Raw genomic sequence first — 18757 nt, 5'->3', positions numbered from 1 at the left:
CAGAGCCACTGCTCTGGACAGCAGCCCCTACCCTCTGGGAAGCCAGAGAAACCTGGATTTCCCTGGCTTGGCACTGGTTAGGCACCTCCCGGTGTATCCCCTTGTCTAGTCACATTGTCAGGACAGGCTTTGGCTGGTCTCGCAGCTCTGGGGGCCTGAACTGGAAATGATTCCCACTGCATCTCTGCTTTGGGCTGGAGTCAGCTCCCCTCAGTGCCTGCCTGTGTGCATTAGAAGCTCTGAGTGAGGTCTATGTGTTTGATTAATAAAGAATGGGAGAAGTCATGATTATTTAATAATGTGCCCTCTATTGGAGTAAACATCTTTCAAAACACAGGACCCAAGGGGGAAAATGCAGACAGTAGATACATATGGGCATTGGGAGGCAGTGGGTAAAAGTGTGGGTGTTGGGATCTGAACACCTGGGGTTTTGAGACCCAGCTCAGCCACTTCCAAGAAGTGTAGTGCAAGATTTTGCCTGCCTGGCCTTCAGTCCTGCAGTCAGCTCTCAGTAACTTATCTTGTGCCTATGTGCCCACCACACTGAACTTTATTAGGACTCAGTTTGGCCTGGGTGAGAATTAAACGTGTAGAAAGTGTTTGCACAACCCTCGGAGGTATTTTATGACCCTCATTTTATAGATTATTCTCCATTTTGCAGATTGGTAAACTGAGGCCCAGAGAAGTGAAGTCACTGCTCCAAGGTTATCAGGCAGGAGGTGGCAGAGGTAACCCCTGAGGCTTGGTGAGCACATGCTCACTGGCTTGGAGCCCAGTCCTATGGGTCACCGAAGCCTATCTTCTCTCAACTCTGTGGCCAGACTTTTGCACAGGTCTCCTGGTGCTGAGAGGGCAGCTCCCATCTCAGACCCCACCACGATGACCTGAGCCTCAGCCCAGCCTGCCCACTGGCTGTCTCTGACCTGTCTGAAGTCATCTTTGCTTTAAAATGACCATTTACTCTAAAACCGGGCAGCTGAGCACAGACTTCTTGGGGTCAGATCTGGTTCAAATTCCAGCTCTGCCACTTCTGACTTAATGACTGTGGTACAGTCTCTTCACCTCTTTGGGCTATTTGTTTCCTAGGCTGCAGAACGATGACTGATGGCATGCAGTCCAAATGGCTGCTTGAGGGATTCAATGAGATCACTGATGCAGAGCACCAAAGAGAACCTGCGAAGTAGGAAGCAGCCCAGAGAAGGCTTCCTGGGCACTCGCATACCCCAGGCCTGTCTTGCCAGTTCACTCAGTGCTTGGCTCAGCCCCAGGAGATAGGTGCCATCATAGATGGGACACTGAGATCTGGGGACAAGTCTTCTGCCTGAGGCCATGAAGGCAATTCAGTGCTAGAGCCAGTGGTCGGCTCAGACCCTGAGCTCTTACCCATTTATACTCTTACTGTGCCAAGTGCCAAACCACAACCAGATGGCAGAAAAGGGGGCAAGGAAGCTGGGGCTCTGGTGATGCCCACACCAGGAAGGTCCAACCCAGGCCTAATCTCTGCCACGGGGAAGGCACCTGAGGTTGGGCCCTGCCAGGCTCCTCCACCCGCCCACGGCCAGGCGAAGATGAAGAGAAGGAAGTCCTTTTATTCCACTGAACTCTGTCTCTGCTTGACTCCTGCCCAGCCTGTGGTCAAGTTCGAACAGCTCAGAAGTTAGTGTCGATATATTATTAATTCCCTGTGCCCTCAACGGGGAATGGATGGGATCTGCAGCAGGGGGCAGGGCATATATATTTTTGGAAAAGCCCCTCGAGGGTTGTTACAGCCTCCCCTAGAGCTGGCTGGACTGCAGGCCTTTCTTTGAGTCCCCCTTACCTTAGGAGGTTAAGGAGCTCTCTGTAGTTTGCAGTTGCTCTGGGCTATTTGTTTCACTTCTCCTGAAGTCCTGTGCTCTCTCCACAATTCAGGAGCACGCGGAACACTTAAGTTGCCTGACTGCCATCGGCTCAGTGAATGCCACCCCTTCCCCATAGTACCCTATTGAGGAGCCCCCACCTGCCAGGGTCTGACGCTGCAAGCTCAGTTCTTGTCTTGTGGTCTGACTAATGTCCCCGTTTCCCCCTCATCCCCCAAGGATGGGGTTGGTCTCCGGCACACATGTATACCCCTGTGCTGCCCTGTGGCGATCAAAGCTGGCTGGCCCTTAATGACTTGCAACCTGGCTGGGATTGGAACTCCAGCTCTGAGGTCCGCACTTGGCTGCACCAAGTCTTCTGAGCCAGCACGAACGAAGGTTCTTCCAGGCTGGGGTTGCGGGGTTCCAGGCCCAGAAGCCAAGACGAGGGCCAGAGCCAATCAGGTAGTCACTGTATTTTATTGGAAAACATTGATATATATTTTTCTTCACAGCTTGAACTGAACACAATATTGCCCGGTTTAAAAAAAAAACAAAACCAAAACCCAAACACTCCAAAAATGTCCACAGCTTCACGCCTACCTGCCCTCACCCTCAGCTCTTTGCTGGGTCTCCCACTATGCCCCGACCCTCCTCTCCCCTCCCCTACCCTAGAGGCTGGGTATCAGAGGGTGGATGAGAAGAGAGTCTCAAAGCTGGGCAGGTCCCAGGAAAAGCCACTTGATCGACCTGGCGGTATAGGGAGCAGATGAAACGAACAGAAAAAGGGAAAAAATAAAACCCAGACGACCGAACTGCCCACATTGACGTACTTGTCCCAGAGGCGAAAGTCAGAAGCAAGGTCACGGATCATGCTCTCCGCTGGGGGTGTGCGGGGGCAGGCAGGTGGGCGAGGGGAGGCAGGAAAGAGGGCACAGAAACAGCGCGGTTGTGAGGGAGCCAGCTTAGTCACCACGGAGAAGCGGGAGGGCTGGCTGACCAGGAAGCAGAGCCGCCCTGGGCTGCTGGTCCTCGGGCAGCTGACAAGATTATTTATTGCAGGTATTTTCTCTCGAGAGCATGATGGGGGGCATTTCCCCTCTCCCCACCCTTCAGCTAGCCCAGCATGGTTTTTGACAAAATTTAAAGTTTTCAGGGGCATAAAGAAAAAACAACAGGATAACCTAGCACATTACAAAGCGACCATCCCCACACATCGGTTCCCACGAGGGGACCTCAGTATGGGTGGGTGGGTGTGGCAGGAGGGGGTGGCATGGGATGTTAGCACCAGGTATTTACAGAACAGCTTGAGATCGCTTTAGGAACACGGGCAGATTCGGTCCGCAGAGTGGCCAATTGAGCAGCCCCACCCCGTCCAGCGTCAGGGAGCCAATCAGGTGGTTTCGGAATAGCAGCCAGTGGGGTCTGAGTGCTGTCCACTCTGTCCGTCCCCTTCTATGAGTTGGCCCCTCAAGTGGTAAAAGAATGCCAGCTTCCAAGACTCCCTTGCCCCTCAACCCCCTCCGGGGCCACATCCAGCCAACACCACAACCCCTCAGTCCTTCTGGAACACCCCTCTCAGCACCCCTGCCCCAAAGGCTGCTGGAATTTGCACACGCATCACAGGGCTGGTTGCATGCAACAACAAAGGCGTGCTCTGACTGGATGAGGGCCTCGTCCCCTCCCTAGCAGGTCCCAGGAAAGGACTGGCAGCCACCCCAGCACCCAAAATAAGATGACAAACGGAAGGAAACAAACTGAAATGGAGGAGAGCCACCCGGGCTGGAGGAGGAGGGCAGAGGCTCCCCGAGGAGGAAGGGAGAATTCGTCTTATAAATGCATTAGGCCCTGGCAGAGGGCAGTGGAAGAGATGAGGGGTGTGGGAGGGGACTCAGGGAGGAAGGAGAAAGAGCAGTCATGCAGCTTGGGACAAATCTTTTGTTGCTTTATCAGATTCTCAGTCAATCGATTGGTGTTTGCTAGAACCGGAACGCAGGGGAGTGTTGAAGAGAGAGTGCGCGCGCGAGAAGAGAGAGATCGAGAGAACGGGCATCGCCAGCTGCCCGGCCTTCACTTTGCGGTCATCATCTGTACAAACTCTGCAGGGGAAGAGGGAGGAAGAGGTCAGCCACGAGTGGCCCTCCCTGACACGAGGGACCCGGGCCTGGCCCCACACAGCCCGGCAGCTCACCTTCATAATTGACCTGCCCGTCACCGTCGATGTCCGCTTCTCTGATCATCTCGTCCACTTCCTCATCTGTCAGTTTCTCACCCAGGTTCGTCATCACGTGACGCAGCTCTGCCGCACTGATGTAGCCATTGCCATCCTGGCATTGGGGGACAGGTAAAGGCTTTGAGTGGAAGGCAGTGACTTGGTCTTCCTGGGGGACAGTGGGACAGGGCAACAGGGACGGGACTGTCTGTCATGCTCACTGGGCAGAAGAAGGGGCTTCCTGAAGCTGCAGAGTGAATGGCAGTCGGTGGGCACTGGAACGCAGGCTTCCCGGGAGAGGTGACTCAGTGGCTTTAGTTGTGCTGTGCACCCAATGGCCCCACCTGCTCTGTCCCTCGGCCCAAGTCCCAGAGCTGCTCTGGAAAAGGACTGCTGACCTTGTCAAAGACACGGAAGGCCTCTCGGATCTCCTCCTCGCTGTCGGTATCCTTCATCTTTCTGGCCATCATGGTCAGGAACTCCGGGAAGTCAATGGTCCCGTTCCCTGGAAGGTGGGAAGGGAGTTGGGAACACCCTGGACCTGGGCTTTGGGAGACAACTTACATCGCCCCAAGAAAGGGTCCCTGGCTCATGAGGGTGACCAGGAGTGGGGCTGGCCACCCACTCCACGGGGCTCACCATCCGCGTCCACCTCATTGATCATGTCCTGCAGCTCTGCTTCGGTGGGGTTCTGTCCCAGGGACCTCATCACCGTCCCCAGCTCCTTGGTGGTGATGGTGCCATCTCCATCCTTGTCAAAAAGGGAGAAGGCCTCCTTGAACTCTGGGGAAGAAAGGGAATGAGTCAGAGGTGGAGGGCCACGGGGAAATCCTGATGCTGGGATGCTGACCCCCTCCCTGGAGGAAGGCCGAGGGTCTGTCCCACCTAAAGACACCAGAACTGGACTTCAGTTCTAGTCCAAGCTCTCACCTCAGAGCTCAAGGCAGCCCCTTCCTTCCTTCAGTCAACCCTTACTAAGCACTTCCGCCCAAGCAGGTAAAGTGACCTCTTGTGCCAACCTAGCTCAGTGAGGACAAAGGGGGCTGACTGTCCTTAGATGATTCTACATTTCTTTTTGGCCTCTGGATTCAGCCTCTACCTCAAATGATGAAATGGACCAATGTCACGGAGTGGATGAGAGCCAAGAGAAGTCTCCATCTAAAGTATGCCAGCCAAGGTCAACTGGCTGGGAAGGGGAGGCTGAACTCCTTCAATTGGCACTACATCCCTCCTGCCTGGTACTGCCAGCCCCGTTCCCTGGGGCTCATGCTACCGGCTTCCAGAGGAGCGAGTGAGTGGCTGTGTGGAGTGTGGGGGTGCCCACGGCAGAGCCTGCTGACGGACGGTGCGTGGGGTAGGTGGAGGGATGGAAGGAGAGGGGACGGCTGCCAAGCCAGGAGGATGAGGAGCTAGTGGCACTGAGTGGGAAGGCCACAGCTGGGGACGCTTCAGGAGCACGAAAGGAGCACGTGGTGCCTGCCCTCCCACTGGGCCCGTTTTGGCACCTGGCACTCTCTACCCCCAAACCTTCAGAGAGCAGATGCCCAGCAGCCTATTCCCAGAGGGTGTGGGCTGGGGTGAGGTGGGGGACAGTGTGCTAATGGGAACAGGGTGGGAAGTGGGGTGTTTGTGTTACTCAAGGTCAGAGAGCTGGGTGTGGGTGGCAGGTGCAGTGGGAGTCACACACACAGTCGAGAAGCTGTGTCCGAGCCTCTGGGCCCTAGGGAGATGGTAAGAGTCTCCTTGGGGACACCAGCACCTCCCTTGTTGTTCTTGGGGGCAGAGAGTGGGTCACGTGCACACCCTGAACTCATGATCACTAAACAACAAGGTAGTTTTCTCTGGTGTGCCTCAGTGGTTCTCCACAGCCACTTGGGGCGAAAGTTAGAAGCTGAAAGTGTGACTGTGTGCTGGGGAAAGGAGTTGAGAAGTCCACTCCTGCCTCCTCCCACTTCCAAAGCTGGGAATCCAGTACTTATGAAGCCCAGTGACTCGAACAGCAGAGCTGCAGTCTGGGTAGCTGCTGGGCCCAAGGGCCCATTCTCTGAACCTCTGCTCCTGCCTACTTTGCGCTGGCCCACTGCTACAGAGATAACCTGAGAGCAGGTCTCTGTCTTCTGGTAGCTCAGTCTGGATAGAGCGGGACCAGGAAACCCACTCAGTCACACAACAGTTCCTGCAGCTGTGACCTTTCTGGCCTTTTGGGGGGTGGAACTACAAAAATGAGTTAGATGGGATCCAAGGATTTCTTTGGTTTACTGGGAGATGTGATGGTTCTTTGTTCATTTATTTAGCCTACAAAAACGCATGGAGCACCTGCTAGGTTCTAGGCACTGAAGGTCCAGTAGGGACCAACAAAACAAAGCCCTAGCTCCAGGAACGCACATCTAGAGATGGACAAACAGCAGAGAAGGGCATCATAAAATAATGGCAGGCAGTGAGAAAGGCTGCAAAGGAAATGGAGTGACATGACAGAGAATAAAGGAAGGTCTATTTGAGAGCGAGTGAGCACAGGCCTCTCCAAAGTGACACGTGGTGAACGGAGACCAAGGGGAAGTTGCTGCCCAGGCAGAGAACAGGGGGGCGCATATTTGGTGAAGGTGAGGGTGAGCACGCGCGAAGGCAGCGCTAAATGCAGGGGTGGGAGTGCCAGGCCAGCTCCTGAGTGGCTCCTGAAGTGGGGCAGGGAGGCAGGGAGCTCACCTGCTGAGCCTCACTGCCAGGAGCTGGGACAGGCAGCTGGGTTCACCCTGCAGCCACTGATTAAACTGCCTCGGATGACCCACAGCCAGGAGAGGAAGGCAGCTTTTGTTGTCTGGTTAGTGCCTGTCTCAGGACCATGGGGTCTGGTGTTACTGGGGCACCTGGGTGCTCTTCCACACCAGTCATCAACATTCTAAGCACAAGACATAGCTCTAGGTGACATAGGGGACACACAAGTTTATCTGTCAGGTGTCACTCCTGGCTGGAGGAAGGTTTGGCTGGGGATGCAGAGGCCTTCCTGAGGGAGAACTGGGGGGAGGGGGGGAGTGGGCAAGCTCACCTGCGATCTGCTCCTCAGTCAGCTGGTCAGCCTGGGAAAGCAGGAAGGAGAAAGTTAGTCACTGGGCTAGTGGCCATCACCATCCATCATGGCTATATTCTCCTTGTGCAGCCCAGCCCCCTCTGGTGAGGCCAGAGCACCTGGGCAAGGGAGGGCCATGTCAGAGTCAGAGTCAGAGTCTGAGGCAGAGCCAGGGCCTGGGACTCAGGTGGGCAGGATGGACTGACGCAGGGCTCAATTAAGCTGCTGGACCCAAGGGTTTCAGACCTTGACCCAGTGGGCAGGAGAAGTGCCACTCCTCACCGGCACAGCATAGGTCCGCATCTTAGTGTCAACACCACCACTGGGAGCCCCAGAGGCTGAGTGAAGGGAGCAGTTGCCCTAGAGGCTTAATCAGGCAGCTCTGGAAGGCTACAAACTGAAGCAGGCCAGTCCTTGGGCAGGGCAGAGGGACGGTGTCTGGGGCTCTCTGCTAGTTTCTGTGTCAGCTATTTGGAGGTGCTAAGTCTAAGCACAGTGCACTCAACTGGCAAAAATTATCCTAACTGGTGGCTCTGAGTTGCTCAGTGCCTGAAAGAACCCTGGTCAGTCTGGAGGCAGCTGCTCTACTCCCTGGCACACAGGGATGGCGCAGGGCATCATTCTGATGTTTCTTTGGGCAGAGGGGCAAATGTCGGGGAAGAGACTGCAGTGAGCAGCAGCAGTGGTGGCAGAGGCTGTAGGACTAAAGTCAGCTTCCCCAGCTGCGCTGCAGTTTTTAACCCTTTCCAGCCCTGGCTGCTCCGGGGACTGGCCAGTTGGTGGCAGGCAGCTCTTGCTGCATGCGGGGTTTGGGGGCGGGGTAGAGGAGAGGCCAAGACTAGCTCTTCTTGCACTGGTGTGCTGGGAAGCAGCCAGGCGCAGGGAGCCTCTGCGGGAGGACTCAGGTGGGACTGATCCAACATTTAGCTTTAGGCAGCAAAAGACAAATTTTCCTTGGTTACTGTGAATGGTGCCAAGAAGGCACTGCTGTCCCCAGACCACTGTGGGTGCAGGCTGACTGCTCCCCCTCCTTGACTTCCTTTCACAATTAGGGGAAAGCGGCTCCAAGTCTACAGCAGGTTCTAGCTTTGGGTCTGGGAGCCCCCCAAACCGATGCAAACTACTGCATTTGCATTATGCTACACAGAGGTTCCAGAGCTTCCATGGAAGCTGGCAACTACCCCCAAACCCCACCCCATCATAAATATTAAGAAATGGTCACATTAGAACTGGTCTAAAATGTTGTTTTTTTAATCTAAGGTAAGAGAAACTTGAGGCCAAGCCCCAAACAGGCAGGATGGGAGAAGAAATCAAAGTGACGATGACAGAGGAGAGAAAGCTAAGGGAGGGAGAAGAAAAAGCACCATACATGCACATTCTAGAAAAGTCCAAAGTCTAAAGGGAAGGTTGGGAGGCCAAATGGAGATACTTTTGCATTGCCTTAAAAAGACTCAGGCTGCTGGGCTCCTGACTGCCCACCTGGCAGCCCCAGGCCCATGAGCCCCTTGCTGTACCCTCCCCCCTGGCTCCTACAGGCAAAGAAGTCTAGGCTGATCCCCTAGATCCTGCCATCTGAGGAAGCTGCTAGGGGAAAGTGAGAAGAGAGGATGGGCTCTGGTTACCAAGGCCAGGCAATGCCAGGGGAGGGGAAGAGGAAGACTGGGGAAGAGAGTCGCCATGCCACCTGCTTCCATCCTCTCCCCTGGCCTACATGGAAAAGCTAGCCCAACCAGGGACACCCCCCCACACACTCTGCAAGAAGCCCAATTCTCCCCAACCTCTGGGAAGTGCTGTCAGGGCCTGGGAGCATGGAGGCTGGAGCCGATTACAGAATGCCCAAAGACCTCTGTCTGCCACTCCTCACCACCAGTGAGCTGGAAGGCACAGAGGAGGCACTGCCACACTGTTCCAGGGTTGCTGCAAATAGGCGTGGCTCTGCCTGGAGGGCCTGTCAGACACTGACCCTCCAGGCCAGGAGACCCTCTCCCCTGCTGGGCACAGGAAAGGTCTTAGTTCAGAGCTACAGATCACAAAGCGTGGCTGCTGCCCAGAAAACCGATCACCTGAAAAGCGATCATCGATCATCACTGGGGGGTACCATTTTCAGGACTTCTTCCCTTTCCAGATCTGAACATTTTAAGCTTTAACCAAAAACTGCTTCCAAAATAAACCAGCTGGTCTCCTGCTTCTTTATTCCTCATCTTGGGCAAGAGGCTGGACAAGAAAAAAATCGTGAGGGGGGGAGGTGCAATTTCTCTGCCCTGCCCAGCCCCCAAGTCAATGCCAGAGAGCAGTGTTAGATGAGATCAGGAACCAAGGCCAGGGCCCCTCACCCGGCCAAGGAGGAGCCACAGTTCTCAGGCCAAAGTCCGTCCAAGGCCAGTTAACAGAGACTTGTCCCACCCATACCTTGCTGATTACAAATGGAAAGAGAAACTAGCTGGAGCCAAAGCTCAGGTCCTGTTTGGGGGGTAGGGGGGCCTCCTGGCACCTGCCAGTGCTTCAGTGCCCCTTCAGCAAGGTTCTGCTAGGGGAAAGTGGGGTAGCAGCAAGAGGAGCCATAGAGTCTGTGTCAGCAAGTATGAGATCTGATACATAGCAGCGGCTGCCTGTTCTTCCCAGCCTTGCCAGGGAGGAGGGCTGCGCACGGTTCTAACGCTGAGCCTGAGGGGGCTGGGGGTGTTGTGGGTGGCAGGGAGTAGGAAAGAACCAGCCTGCTGGTTTTCTCTCAAAGCCCAGCTGTGTGAATTAACAGAATTACTCAGTGAGGGCCCTGAACGGAGCAAGTGGCCCTCAGGCTGATGAAGGGGTCCCTCTGGAGGACCTCTCTGGTCCCCACAGCCCCCACCCTGAGGCGAAAGGAACAGGAGGCCGACTGTCACTGACGCCACACTGTACTGCACTGTCATTTGGCACAAGTGAGGAGACGCAGAACAGTGCGTGGAGCTGGAGATCATGAGAAAATCAGCACTCCTGTTTGGAAAAAGCAGCTCTCGGGGTCTGAGAGGGGCAGTGAGGGGGTGAGGTTCAAGGCTTAAAAAGCTGCTCCTTTGATGCATCCTAAACTTTGATCCCACACCTCGCTTTCAGGCAGCTTCAGTGCGCAATAGGGGCCTGAAGGACTCCGCCTACCTGCGCCCACTTGCTCCCACTGCCCGGGTGCCTTCTGCCCAGCCCTGTTCTTCCTGGGGAAGGGGGACCCTAGAGCCACTCCCCATGGCCTGTGCAGCCCACTCCGCATCCAGACAGAATAGTCTTTGTCCCAGCTTTTCCCTGGAGACTTCCAGGGAGCTACCCACATCTACCTCCAAACCTAGGCCCACATTGGCTGTCATTCATTTCCTCCAACTACCCTGCCCTAGGCCTCCTTCCACCTCACCGTGGAAAGCCACCTTCTCATGGACCCAAACACAGCCCCCCCAACCCAACTGCCCTTCCTAGATCAACAGCCTCAACCCACTAATCTCAGAACCTTTTCTGGCTGCCCCCAAATCAATCATGAGGGCCTCTGTTGCCCCATCACGGTCAAGCACCAGTCTTGCCATCACCCCCTTTTAACCACCTCCCCAATCCCAATCGTTCTCAGTCCCCGCAGGCTTCAAGAGCATCTTCGAACCTCCACTGCCACCCACCCCAGGCCCTTCCTCCCCTAAGCTTTACCCTCCTCCCCCATCCTCTGCAACACCAGTCCTCGGAGAACCCCCACTCTATCTCCCAGGGTCTGATCTGCTGAAGTCACCCCCATCCCCGCCCAGGTCCAGCGACCCACCGCGCCTTCTGGGGGAGCCCCCCAGTAGCCCAGCCTCCCTCTGATCCACCTTCCCTGCATCCTCTCAGGACCCAAAGCCTTCCTCAGGGCGCAAATAACCCCCTCCCCAGCCAGTGTTTCTTATCTCGACCCCTGGGGTCCAAACATCCCATCTCAGAGACCAAACGTCCTATCCTGGATTCAAAAGCCCTTTGGGGGGTCCAAACGTCCCCTCTGAGGGTCCAGATGTCCCATTCTGGGTTTAAATGCTCCCGTAGAGGGCTCAGATGCCCATTTTGAGGTCTAAACAAACCGCTTGGGGCTAAAAGTAGCTTCTGGAAGTCCCCAATCTCCATTTAGGGATCCAGACGTCCCGCTCTGGGTTCGAATGCCCCCGACTGGGAGGCAGAGAGGGGACCAGAGGTGTCCGCCGGGGCCCGGGCGGCCCCCATTCTGGGTCCACTCGCCCTCTCAGGGGTCCTGCTCCGCCGTGCTCGCCTCAGAGACCCCGCTTCCGCGGCCCCCTAGCCTCACTCACCATGGCGAGGCCGGGGTGTCCGGAACGCGGAGATCAAGGTTGCTCCGGCGGCGGCAGCAGCTGCAGCAGCTCGAGCTCCGCCGCGCGTCCGCGCCTCCACACTCACTGCCCGCAGCGCGCGCCGCCGCCGCCGCCCGCCCCAACGGTCCCTCAACGGACGCCGCGCGCGCCCCGCCTCGCCCGGCCCCGCCCCGCTCGGCCCACGTGCTGCCGCACTGCGAGTCCCGTAGATCCCTCCGCGCCGCCCGTTCCGCGAATCTCTCCGTGCAGACCCTGGGTTTGCCGGCGGCCGCGCGCGCGCGCGCACCCGCCGCGGGACTACTTTCAGTCGCCGCGCGCCCCGCCCCCTGTGTTCGCACTACTTCTCTCCCAGGCGGATGGGCACGCTCAGCTGCGCGTGACGCGTCCCTGTGTGAGCCGCGCCGCTATTGGGCCCGAGCCATGGCGGAAATGAGAGCGCGGCGCCGATTGGTCCGGCCTTCCCTGCAATGCGTCAAACTGGGAAGAGCCACTGCGTGGTGGCGGGTGGGGGGAGTCTAAAATGTGTGGCCGCGTGGAGCGGTGAGGCGGAACGAGGTTAAAGAGGAAACTGTGTGGTTTCTAGAAAAGCAAATACATCGTCTTTGTTGCCAGAGAGTGGTAACCGACCGGCGGAAGGTGTAGAGGGACGTCTCGGGTCTCCCCTCTAACAAATGGAATATGGTGCAATCCAAAATGCTTGTCTCTGGAAGCCCCGCCCCCAATTGGGCCCTGGGAGGTGGCGGGGTCTTCAAGGTTTTGTCTGTCTAAAGATACCCCTCCCTCCCCCACCCCTTGGCTAATGCCTGCGCCCTGAGATGCTCTGCACGGGTGTGCGGGACTCTTGTCCCCGCTTCGCTCCTGATCGGCTCCAGGGGTCTATGAAATTGGGGCCGTCCCCAAGACGGCCTTTAGGAACAGGGAATTCATGAAGCTGATCATTCAAAAAACAAGAATTGGGCGCCTGCTTAGCTGGGCTATGGAGACCATACTTTCCAACCATTCTCCTGTCATCTCCTAAACCACCAGTCAGGAGATGCAAGTCACTTGCGTTCCTTGTTCCAAGGTTCCAGGAATAGGAGGAAAAATAATAACAAAGTTACCCAAGACAACTTGTTTATTGGAGATCAGAAAAGCCCTCCCCCTCTTGTTTAGGATAGTAGCTGCCATTCCCTTACGTGCCCCTCCTCTTCTCACCAAGATAGGCAAGTGAGTCGAGCTGGGCCAGTCATTATGTACCACTCATACAGGACGTAGACTGAGCCAATGAGAGTCTTTCCCTCAGTTTTTGGATCTGGAGTTTGGGGGCAAGAAGCCTTTTCCTTTTGGGTGGTAAGGCTGTGAAGGAAAAGGTCCAGACCTCTCTGTGGCTATTTTCCCACCCTGGAGGAGAGAATAAAATTGACACCGGGGAGAAGCAAAGAAGAGAGGGTGAGAAAGTCCAAACTGGTATTCACCTCCCTGATTTCAGTACTCTTGAGGACAGCTGCACCCCATCATGCCAGAATTTTGAGTACATGAGCCATTACAATTTCTTTCATCTCAAGCTAGTTTGAGTTGAATTTCTGTCACTTGCAACCAAAGAATTCCTGACGAATATGAGCTGGGCTAAACTTTGTCTTGGTCATCAGCACTGGCCCTGAAACAGAGAAGGCCAAAGACCCAGCCAGCATTTGCTGAATGAGTAAGCAAAGGAAGCAGGCTCCTGCTCTCTCCCTCTTCTCTTTCTCTCTCTCTCTTTTTTTTATTCTCAATTTCCCCAGGCAGATCTTCTAAATTACTTAGGGCTACGAAATAATACAGAAGCTACTACTAACACCTTTGAGCATTTACTCTGTTCTAAGCATTTTGCATGCATTAGCTCATTTAATTCTCACAACCTCCTGTGGGCTTGTTACTTCCATTTTCCACCCGATTAAACAGTTTTATTGCCACTGGAATTAGATAAGACCAGACTGGTAGAAAGTCTTTTCTGGTTTTTTGTTTGTTTTTTTAAAGATAGGTAGAAATGGCACTTTTTTATTGTTTTGTTGTTTTTTTTTAGAGTGGAGTCTGTGTCCCGTTCCCTGGAACCTGAGTGGGCCTTGGTGACAGCCATGATGAATATAGTGGAAGCGATATAATTCCAAAGCAGGCTCCGAAAAATGTCACACACTTCTGCGTTGCGCTCCTGGGATGCTTGCTCTCGGAAGCCGCTGCCATGCTGTGAGGAAGTTCAAGCAGCCAGGGGAAAGGCCCACATGAAGAGGAAATGAGGCCTCAAGCCCTCAGTGCCAGCTGAGCTCCAGGAAGACAGCTCTCTGAGTGCACCGTCTTCCAAACAGATTCAGATGTGATTCAGCCGATACCATGTAGAGCACAGAGTTGTCACTGTCTTCTTCACCATGCGGATCTGTGAGAAAGAGAAAGAATTGTTTTAAGCTCCCAGGTTTGGGGGGTGATTTGTTATGCTACAATAAATAACTGGAACAAGAAAGAAGCAGCTAACTGGCTATTATCTGAGCCCAGAAAGCACTTTCTGCATGGAGTCAGGCCCATACTGACATCCAAATCCTACCTTTTGTTCTGAATAGTGTAACAGAGAAGAGTGGAAGCCTTGGAGCCAGGCAGAGATGTGTTCATAACCCTGGTTCTAATGCTTGCCAATTGTGTGACCTTGGGCGATTTAATGGGCCTCAGTCTCTTAACCTCCTAACCTCAGTCTCTTCCTCTGTGAAAGAGGCACGATAGTAAATTTTCACCCTCAATTTGTCAAGAGGATTTAATGAGATTATATAGTGGAAGTGCAGAGCCAAGAACAAAGCACAAAACTAGAGCTCAGTAACCACCAGCCAAGATTTACCATGACTTTTATATGCTGAAGTTCTCTGCTTGGAGTCAGAGAGGCCTGTTTTTTAATTTTTTTAATCCTCACCTGAAGATATTTTTTCCATTGCTTTTCAGAGAGAGAGAAAGAGAGAAGGAGAGAGAGAGAAACATGGATGTGAGAGAGACACACCAATTGGTTGCCTCCCACACGCTCCCTGACCGGGTCTGGGGATCAAGCCTGCAACCGAGGTACACGCCCTTGGTTGGAATCAAACCTGGGACCCTTCAGCCCACAGTCTGATGCTCCATGGCTCCTCCAGTTTCTGGCTGTGTGGCCTTGAGAAAGAGACTTAACCTCTCTGTGTTTGGAGTCCTCATCTGTAGAAAGTGGGGAAAGTCATAATTCCCTCTTCAAGTGGTTGCAGTGAGAATGGACAGTGTAGGGGGCACAGCACTGGGTGCCTGGCACACAGTAGGTGTCCACAGCGTGTGCTGACAGAGGGAGCGGGGAATCCCCCACCCTCTGCAGATCCTCCGGGGATCTCTGGCCTGGCAGGGCCCTCTACCACAAGCCTGGCTGGGGGCGGGGGGGGGCGGGGGGGCGGGGGGGGGGAGGTCCCGCGCTGCAGCCCTGTTGTTCTCTCACTTCCCACCAGCGGGCGCTCTGGTGAGGTTAAGATCGCACATCACCATGGTCGCAGTGACCGCAGCCACCCCCATTGGTCCAGGGGGCTGAGAGCTTTGTTTATTTAAATGAGACAGAGCTTATAATGTCCTTGTTAAAATAAGAAATCTAGCAGTCACAGGCTTTGATTTACATTATGTTTGTGGGTGAAAAGTGCCAACTGTCATCTTCCGATTAAGAGAGGAATGGAAAACCTACAAGCATGTATTTCTTTTAATAAGAGAGATATGATGTTATCACCATGGCAACACATGATCAAGGAAGACAACCAATCAGAATGGCAAGCTTCTCGGGGAGGTTGTTTTTCTCAAGCTGTGGCAACAATTTCTAGGGGACTCTCACAAGACTCTTTTGTTCAAATTATCCTTCCAAGGACAGTCATAAAGGAACAGATCAGGCTGGTGACAGGCTCTCAAGCCACCCAGGAACACAAGATGGGGGGGTCCTCGACAATGTTCTCATCTTATCGGGCAGATTCTTTAGCTTGGCTTCATTATGCAAAACAGTATCTCTGTGTAGCTGTCGGAAAGAGAGATCTTCACCTCTTTTTATATTTAAAAAATTATTTTTCTTAAAATTTTTTATTACTTTTGGGCACCCCCTTTGTTAATAGCTGGAGCTTTGCAGATTAAAGCTGGCTCTGAATGTTGTGGGATGGCATTACAAGCAGAAAGGATGGCCTGAGGAGTTCAGTTTTAATGGCAGGAGCTCCACCACAAGCATTTCCAGATATCCGTGCAGTCATTCCTCAAGGTCCTCACAGCTCTTCGGAGGAGGTGTGCTCACTGTGGCCGCAGGCAGATGCACCAGGGATCATGTGAGAGGCCATAGAGTGTGGGCCCTGGAGCCAGCTTGGTGCGAATCCCAAGTTGTGTGATGTTAGGCAGGTTACTTCACCTCTCTGTGCCTCGGTTTGCTCATCTGTAAAATGGGCATAAAACAGTGCCTACTTGTGATGATTGCAGAACGCGTTCACAGGTTCTTCACAGTGCTCTCATAAAAAGGTGGACTCTAGTATCCCATCCTCTTGAATATAGGTCGGCCTTATACTTGCTTCTCATGAGTGGCATGCAGTGGACATGATGTTGAGTTGCTTCTGTGGCTGGGTTAGAAAAGGACAGGGCCACCGCCTGGGTCTTGCCAACTTAGAACTTGCACCTTGGGAGCCCTGAGCCACCATGCTAGAGAGACTTCCTGGGGACGGAAGAGAAGCCAAGGAGCCCCTTGCACCAGTATGTGGATTAAGAAAGCTTCAAGCCCGGCTGGAGTGGCTCAGTTGGTTGAGCTTCATTCTGCGCACCGAAAGGTTGCCGGTTCTATTCCTGGTGAGGGCACATACCTGGGTTGCGGGTTCCATCTCTGGTTGGGGCCTGTACGGAAGGCAACCAATCGATGTTCCTCTGGGGATTAGGAAACAAACATCTTTGAGGGACATTATTCTTTCACTGTAGGACATTTAGCATCATTCCTGCCCTCTACCCACTAGGTGGCAGTAGCCCCACCCTGATCTCAGCTGCCGCACCAAAAGGTCTCATTGCCCAACGTCCTTTGGGGGGCATAATTGCCCTAGTTGAGAGCCACTGCTGAGGCCCTAGGAATGCCTAGGTGAGCAAAACAGAGAAGCTCTTGCTCTTGTGGATTTTCCATTTTTACAACCGAGCCAGCCCATTGATCACATCTCCCTGGGAAACACTGTCCTCTGTCTCCCCACTCAAGCTTCCCATTTATACCTTTGCAAGTTGCAACCTATGATTTTCATAGAATTGCAACCAAGGCCAAATGGGGATCTGGCAACAGGGCTGGGCAGGAGAGCCACATGGGGAAGCCATCAGCACAGAGGTGACATTGGAACCTTCCCTGAGAAGTGGGAACTCCACTCTGCCTACATGAGCGACAGGTGTCAGCTCCTGTCATCTCTCTGGTTGCTTCTTCCCAGCCTCCCTTGGGGCCTCCTCTTTCATGGTCTACAAATGGCACACAGCAGCCCTGGGCCCAGGCCCTAATGACATCCTCACTCTTCCGCCCCATCTCACTCATTCCGCGCTTCTATCTCTGATTGCTTCCCCTTCCTGTCTGCACCTTTGTCCTCAGTCCAGCTGTGTTCGTTTCCGGTGGCTGCGGTGACAAATCGCCACAGGCTTAGTGGCTTAAAATAACACGTGCGGATTCTCTTCCAGTTCTGGAGCATAGGAGTCTGACAGCGGTCCCATGGGGCTAAAATAAGGTGTTGGCAGGGCCGTGCTCCTTTTCAAGGCTCTAGGGAAGAATGCATTTCCTAACCTTTGCCAGCTTCTAGAGGCCACCTGCCTTCCTTGGCTGGGGTCTCTTCTTCATCTGCACTGTCTGCCTCCATCCTCATATGACATCCTTCCCTTGTATCTCCCATGGGGAGAAGCTAGAGAAGTTACACACGGGCCCTCCCCAGCCCAGGCACCTCTAGAGGCCAGGCCCTGAAGTCCATTAAATTCCATGGAAGAGGGGGCTTCCTCCCCAGTCCCACGCCCATGCTGTCCAGCTCCATGCAACCTTGTCTCTGTCCCAGGAAGGTCCCTGCAGCCCAAGGGGGCCACCTCTAAGCAGCTCCCTAGTCTGCTTCTGCACCCAGGTGTCCCGAGTGGGGCTAGGAGAATCCAGTTGGGCTGTGAGGACAAGCCAGGCTGCTGTGTCTTCCTCAGGATGGGCAGGGAGGGCCCTCCTGGTGTGATGAACTGCACCTCCTGGGGATGGGACCTGGGATACAGATACACACAACCCGAGGAGCAGAGACTTGGAGGGGTGGCCAGTGGATATAGCTACCGAGGGAAAACACTGATGGGCAGAGGGGGCTGGTGCACAGGACACACTTGGACATGACACAGTGCAGTAGTGTCAGCACTTGGGAGAGCAGGTGCTGACCCTGATAGTGCCAGGCCAGGTTGCTGGTGGGTGGTGGCTGGAGGGCTGACTGCACCTCCCTTCCCGGGGACATTTCCTCCCCTCTAAACACAGGACCCTAGTCACCTTCTACACTGGCGAGACCAGCTCAGTGGGGCTGTAAGTAGCGGTTACTGATGTCAGTCATCCTCCTGATCCTAATTCCTTTCTGTAGGAGAGCAGGCTGGGGCGCAGCGTTAGGGTTTTGCTGGGTCAGCACGCCCTCTGGTGGGCACAGGGAGACACAGCTCGGGGAAAAGATGGAACAAGAGGATTAATTTTTAAAAAATTGTTGACACTATTACAGACACCGTTTCCCCCACCCCCCACCGCGCTTTGCCCACCTCCACCCAGCCCCCGCCACCCCTCCCCTGGCCTTCACCACTCTGTTGTCAGTGTCCGTGGGCTATGTATATATATGTTCTTTGGCTACTCTGAAGATCTCCCTTCCCTCTTTTTCTCCCTCTCCCTCCCTTCCTTCCTTTCTCCCGGCTGCTTTCTTTTCCCCCACCAGGTAGCTCAGTTGGTTAGAGCATCATCCTCATGTGCCAAGGTTTCGGGTTCGATCACCAGGTCAGCTTCTCTCTCTCTTTTTCCCTCCCTCTCTTTCCCTCTCCTTTCTTCTCTCTCTCTCAAATCAATCAATAAAAAAATTTAAAAAAAGCATGTTCAATATCTCATTAATAATTGTTTTATATTGATGACAAGCACAAATGATAATATTTTGTCTCTCTGTGGATAAATGAAACCTATTCTTAAAATTTATTTTACCTGTTTCTGTTTATTGACAGAAGGCTGCCAGAGCCCATGTAACATAGCCCTGTGACTTGCGTTTGGGGCTGCATTATATTTCTGTTGGATGCTGCTGCTCTAGAGAGAAGGTAACATACATTTGGGGATCAGGAGGGTGAAAGGAGAAGGAAAAGCAGGGAA

At 54.0% G+C, this 18757-nt stretch overlaps 1 protein-coding gene across 1 annotated transcript; it reads right to left on the bottom strand.

Moving 5' to 3' along the window:
• Nucleotides 1–2299: 2299 nt before the first annotated feature.
• CALM3 (calmodulin 3) lies at nucleotides 2300–11548 on the bottom strand. Its single transcript, XM_016212632.2, has 6 exons — nucleotides 11401–11548; nucleotides 7094–7124; nucleotides 4690–4833; nucleotides 4449–4555; nucleotides 4030–4165; nucleotides 2300–3937 (listed from the first exon to the last, which is right to left on the bottom strand). Exons 1-6 carry the CDS (start codon nucleotides 11401–11403, stop codon nucleotides 3909–3911), a joined length of 450 nt encoding a protein of 149 aa, XP_016068118.1. The 5' UTR covers nucleotides 11404–11548; the 3' UTR covers nucleotides 2300–3908.
• Between the last annotated feature and the right edge of the window lie 7209 nt (nucleotides 11549–18757).

This window comes from Miniopterus natalensis, chromosome 18 (genome assembly GCF_054644295.1).
Source record: "Miniopterus natalensis isolate mMinNat1 chromosome 18, mMinNat1.hap1, whole genome shotgun sequence".
Classification (NCBI taxonomy): Eukaryota; Metazoa; Chordata; class Mammalia; order Chiroptera; family Miniopteridae; genus Miniopterus; species Miniopterus natalensis.
Note: the sequence above shows the minus strand (reverse complement) of the source record. Positions and strands in the feature narration are given on the sequence as shown.

Coding starts and splice junctions, on each gene's coding strand:
- CALM3 (XM_016212632.2), bottom strand. Junction 4,834..7,093: donor GACTGAGGAGCAGATCGCAG/GTGAGCTTGCCC, acceptor TTTCTTCCCCAG/AGTTCAAGGAGGCCTTCTCC. Junction 3,938..4,029: donor CGGGCAGGTCAATTATGAAG/GTGAGCTGCCGG, acceptor CTTCCCCTGCAG/AGTTTGTACAGATGATGACC.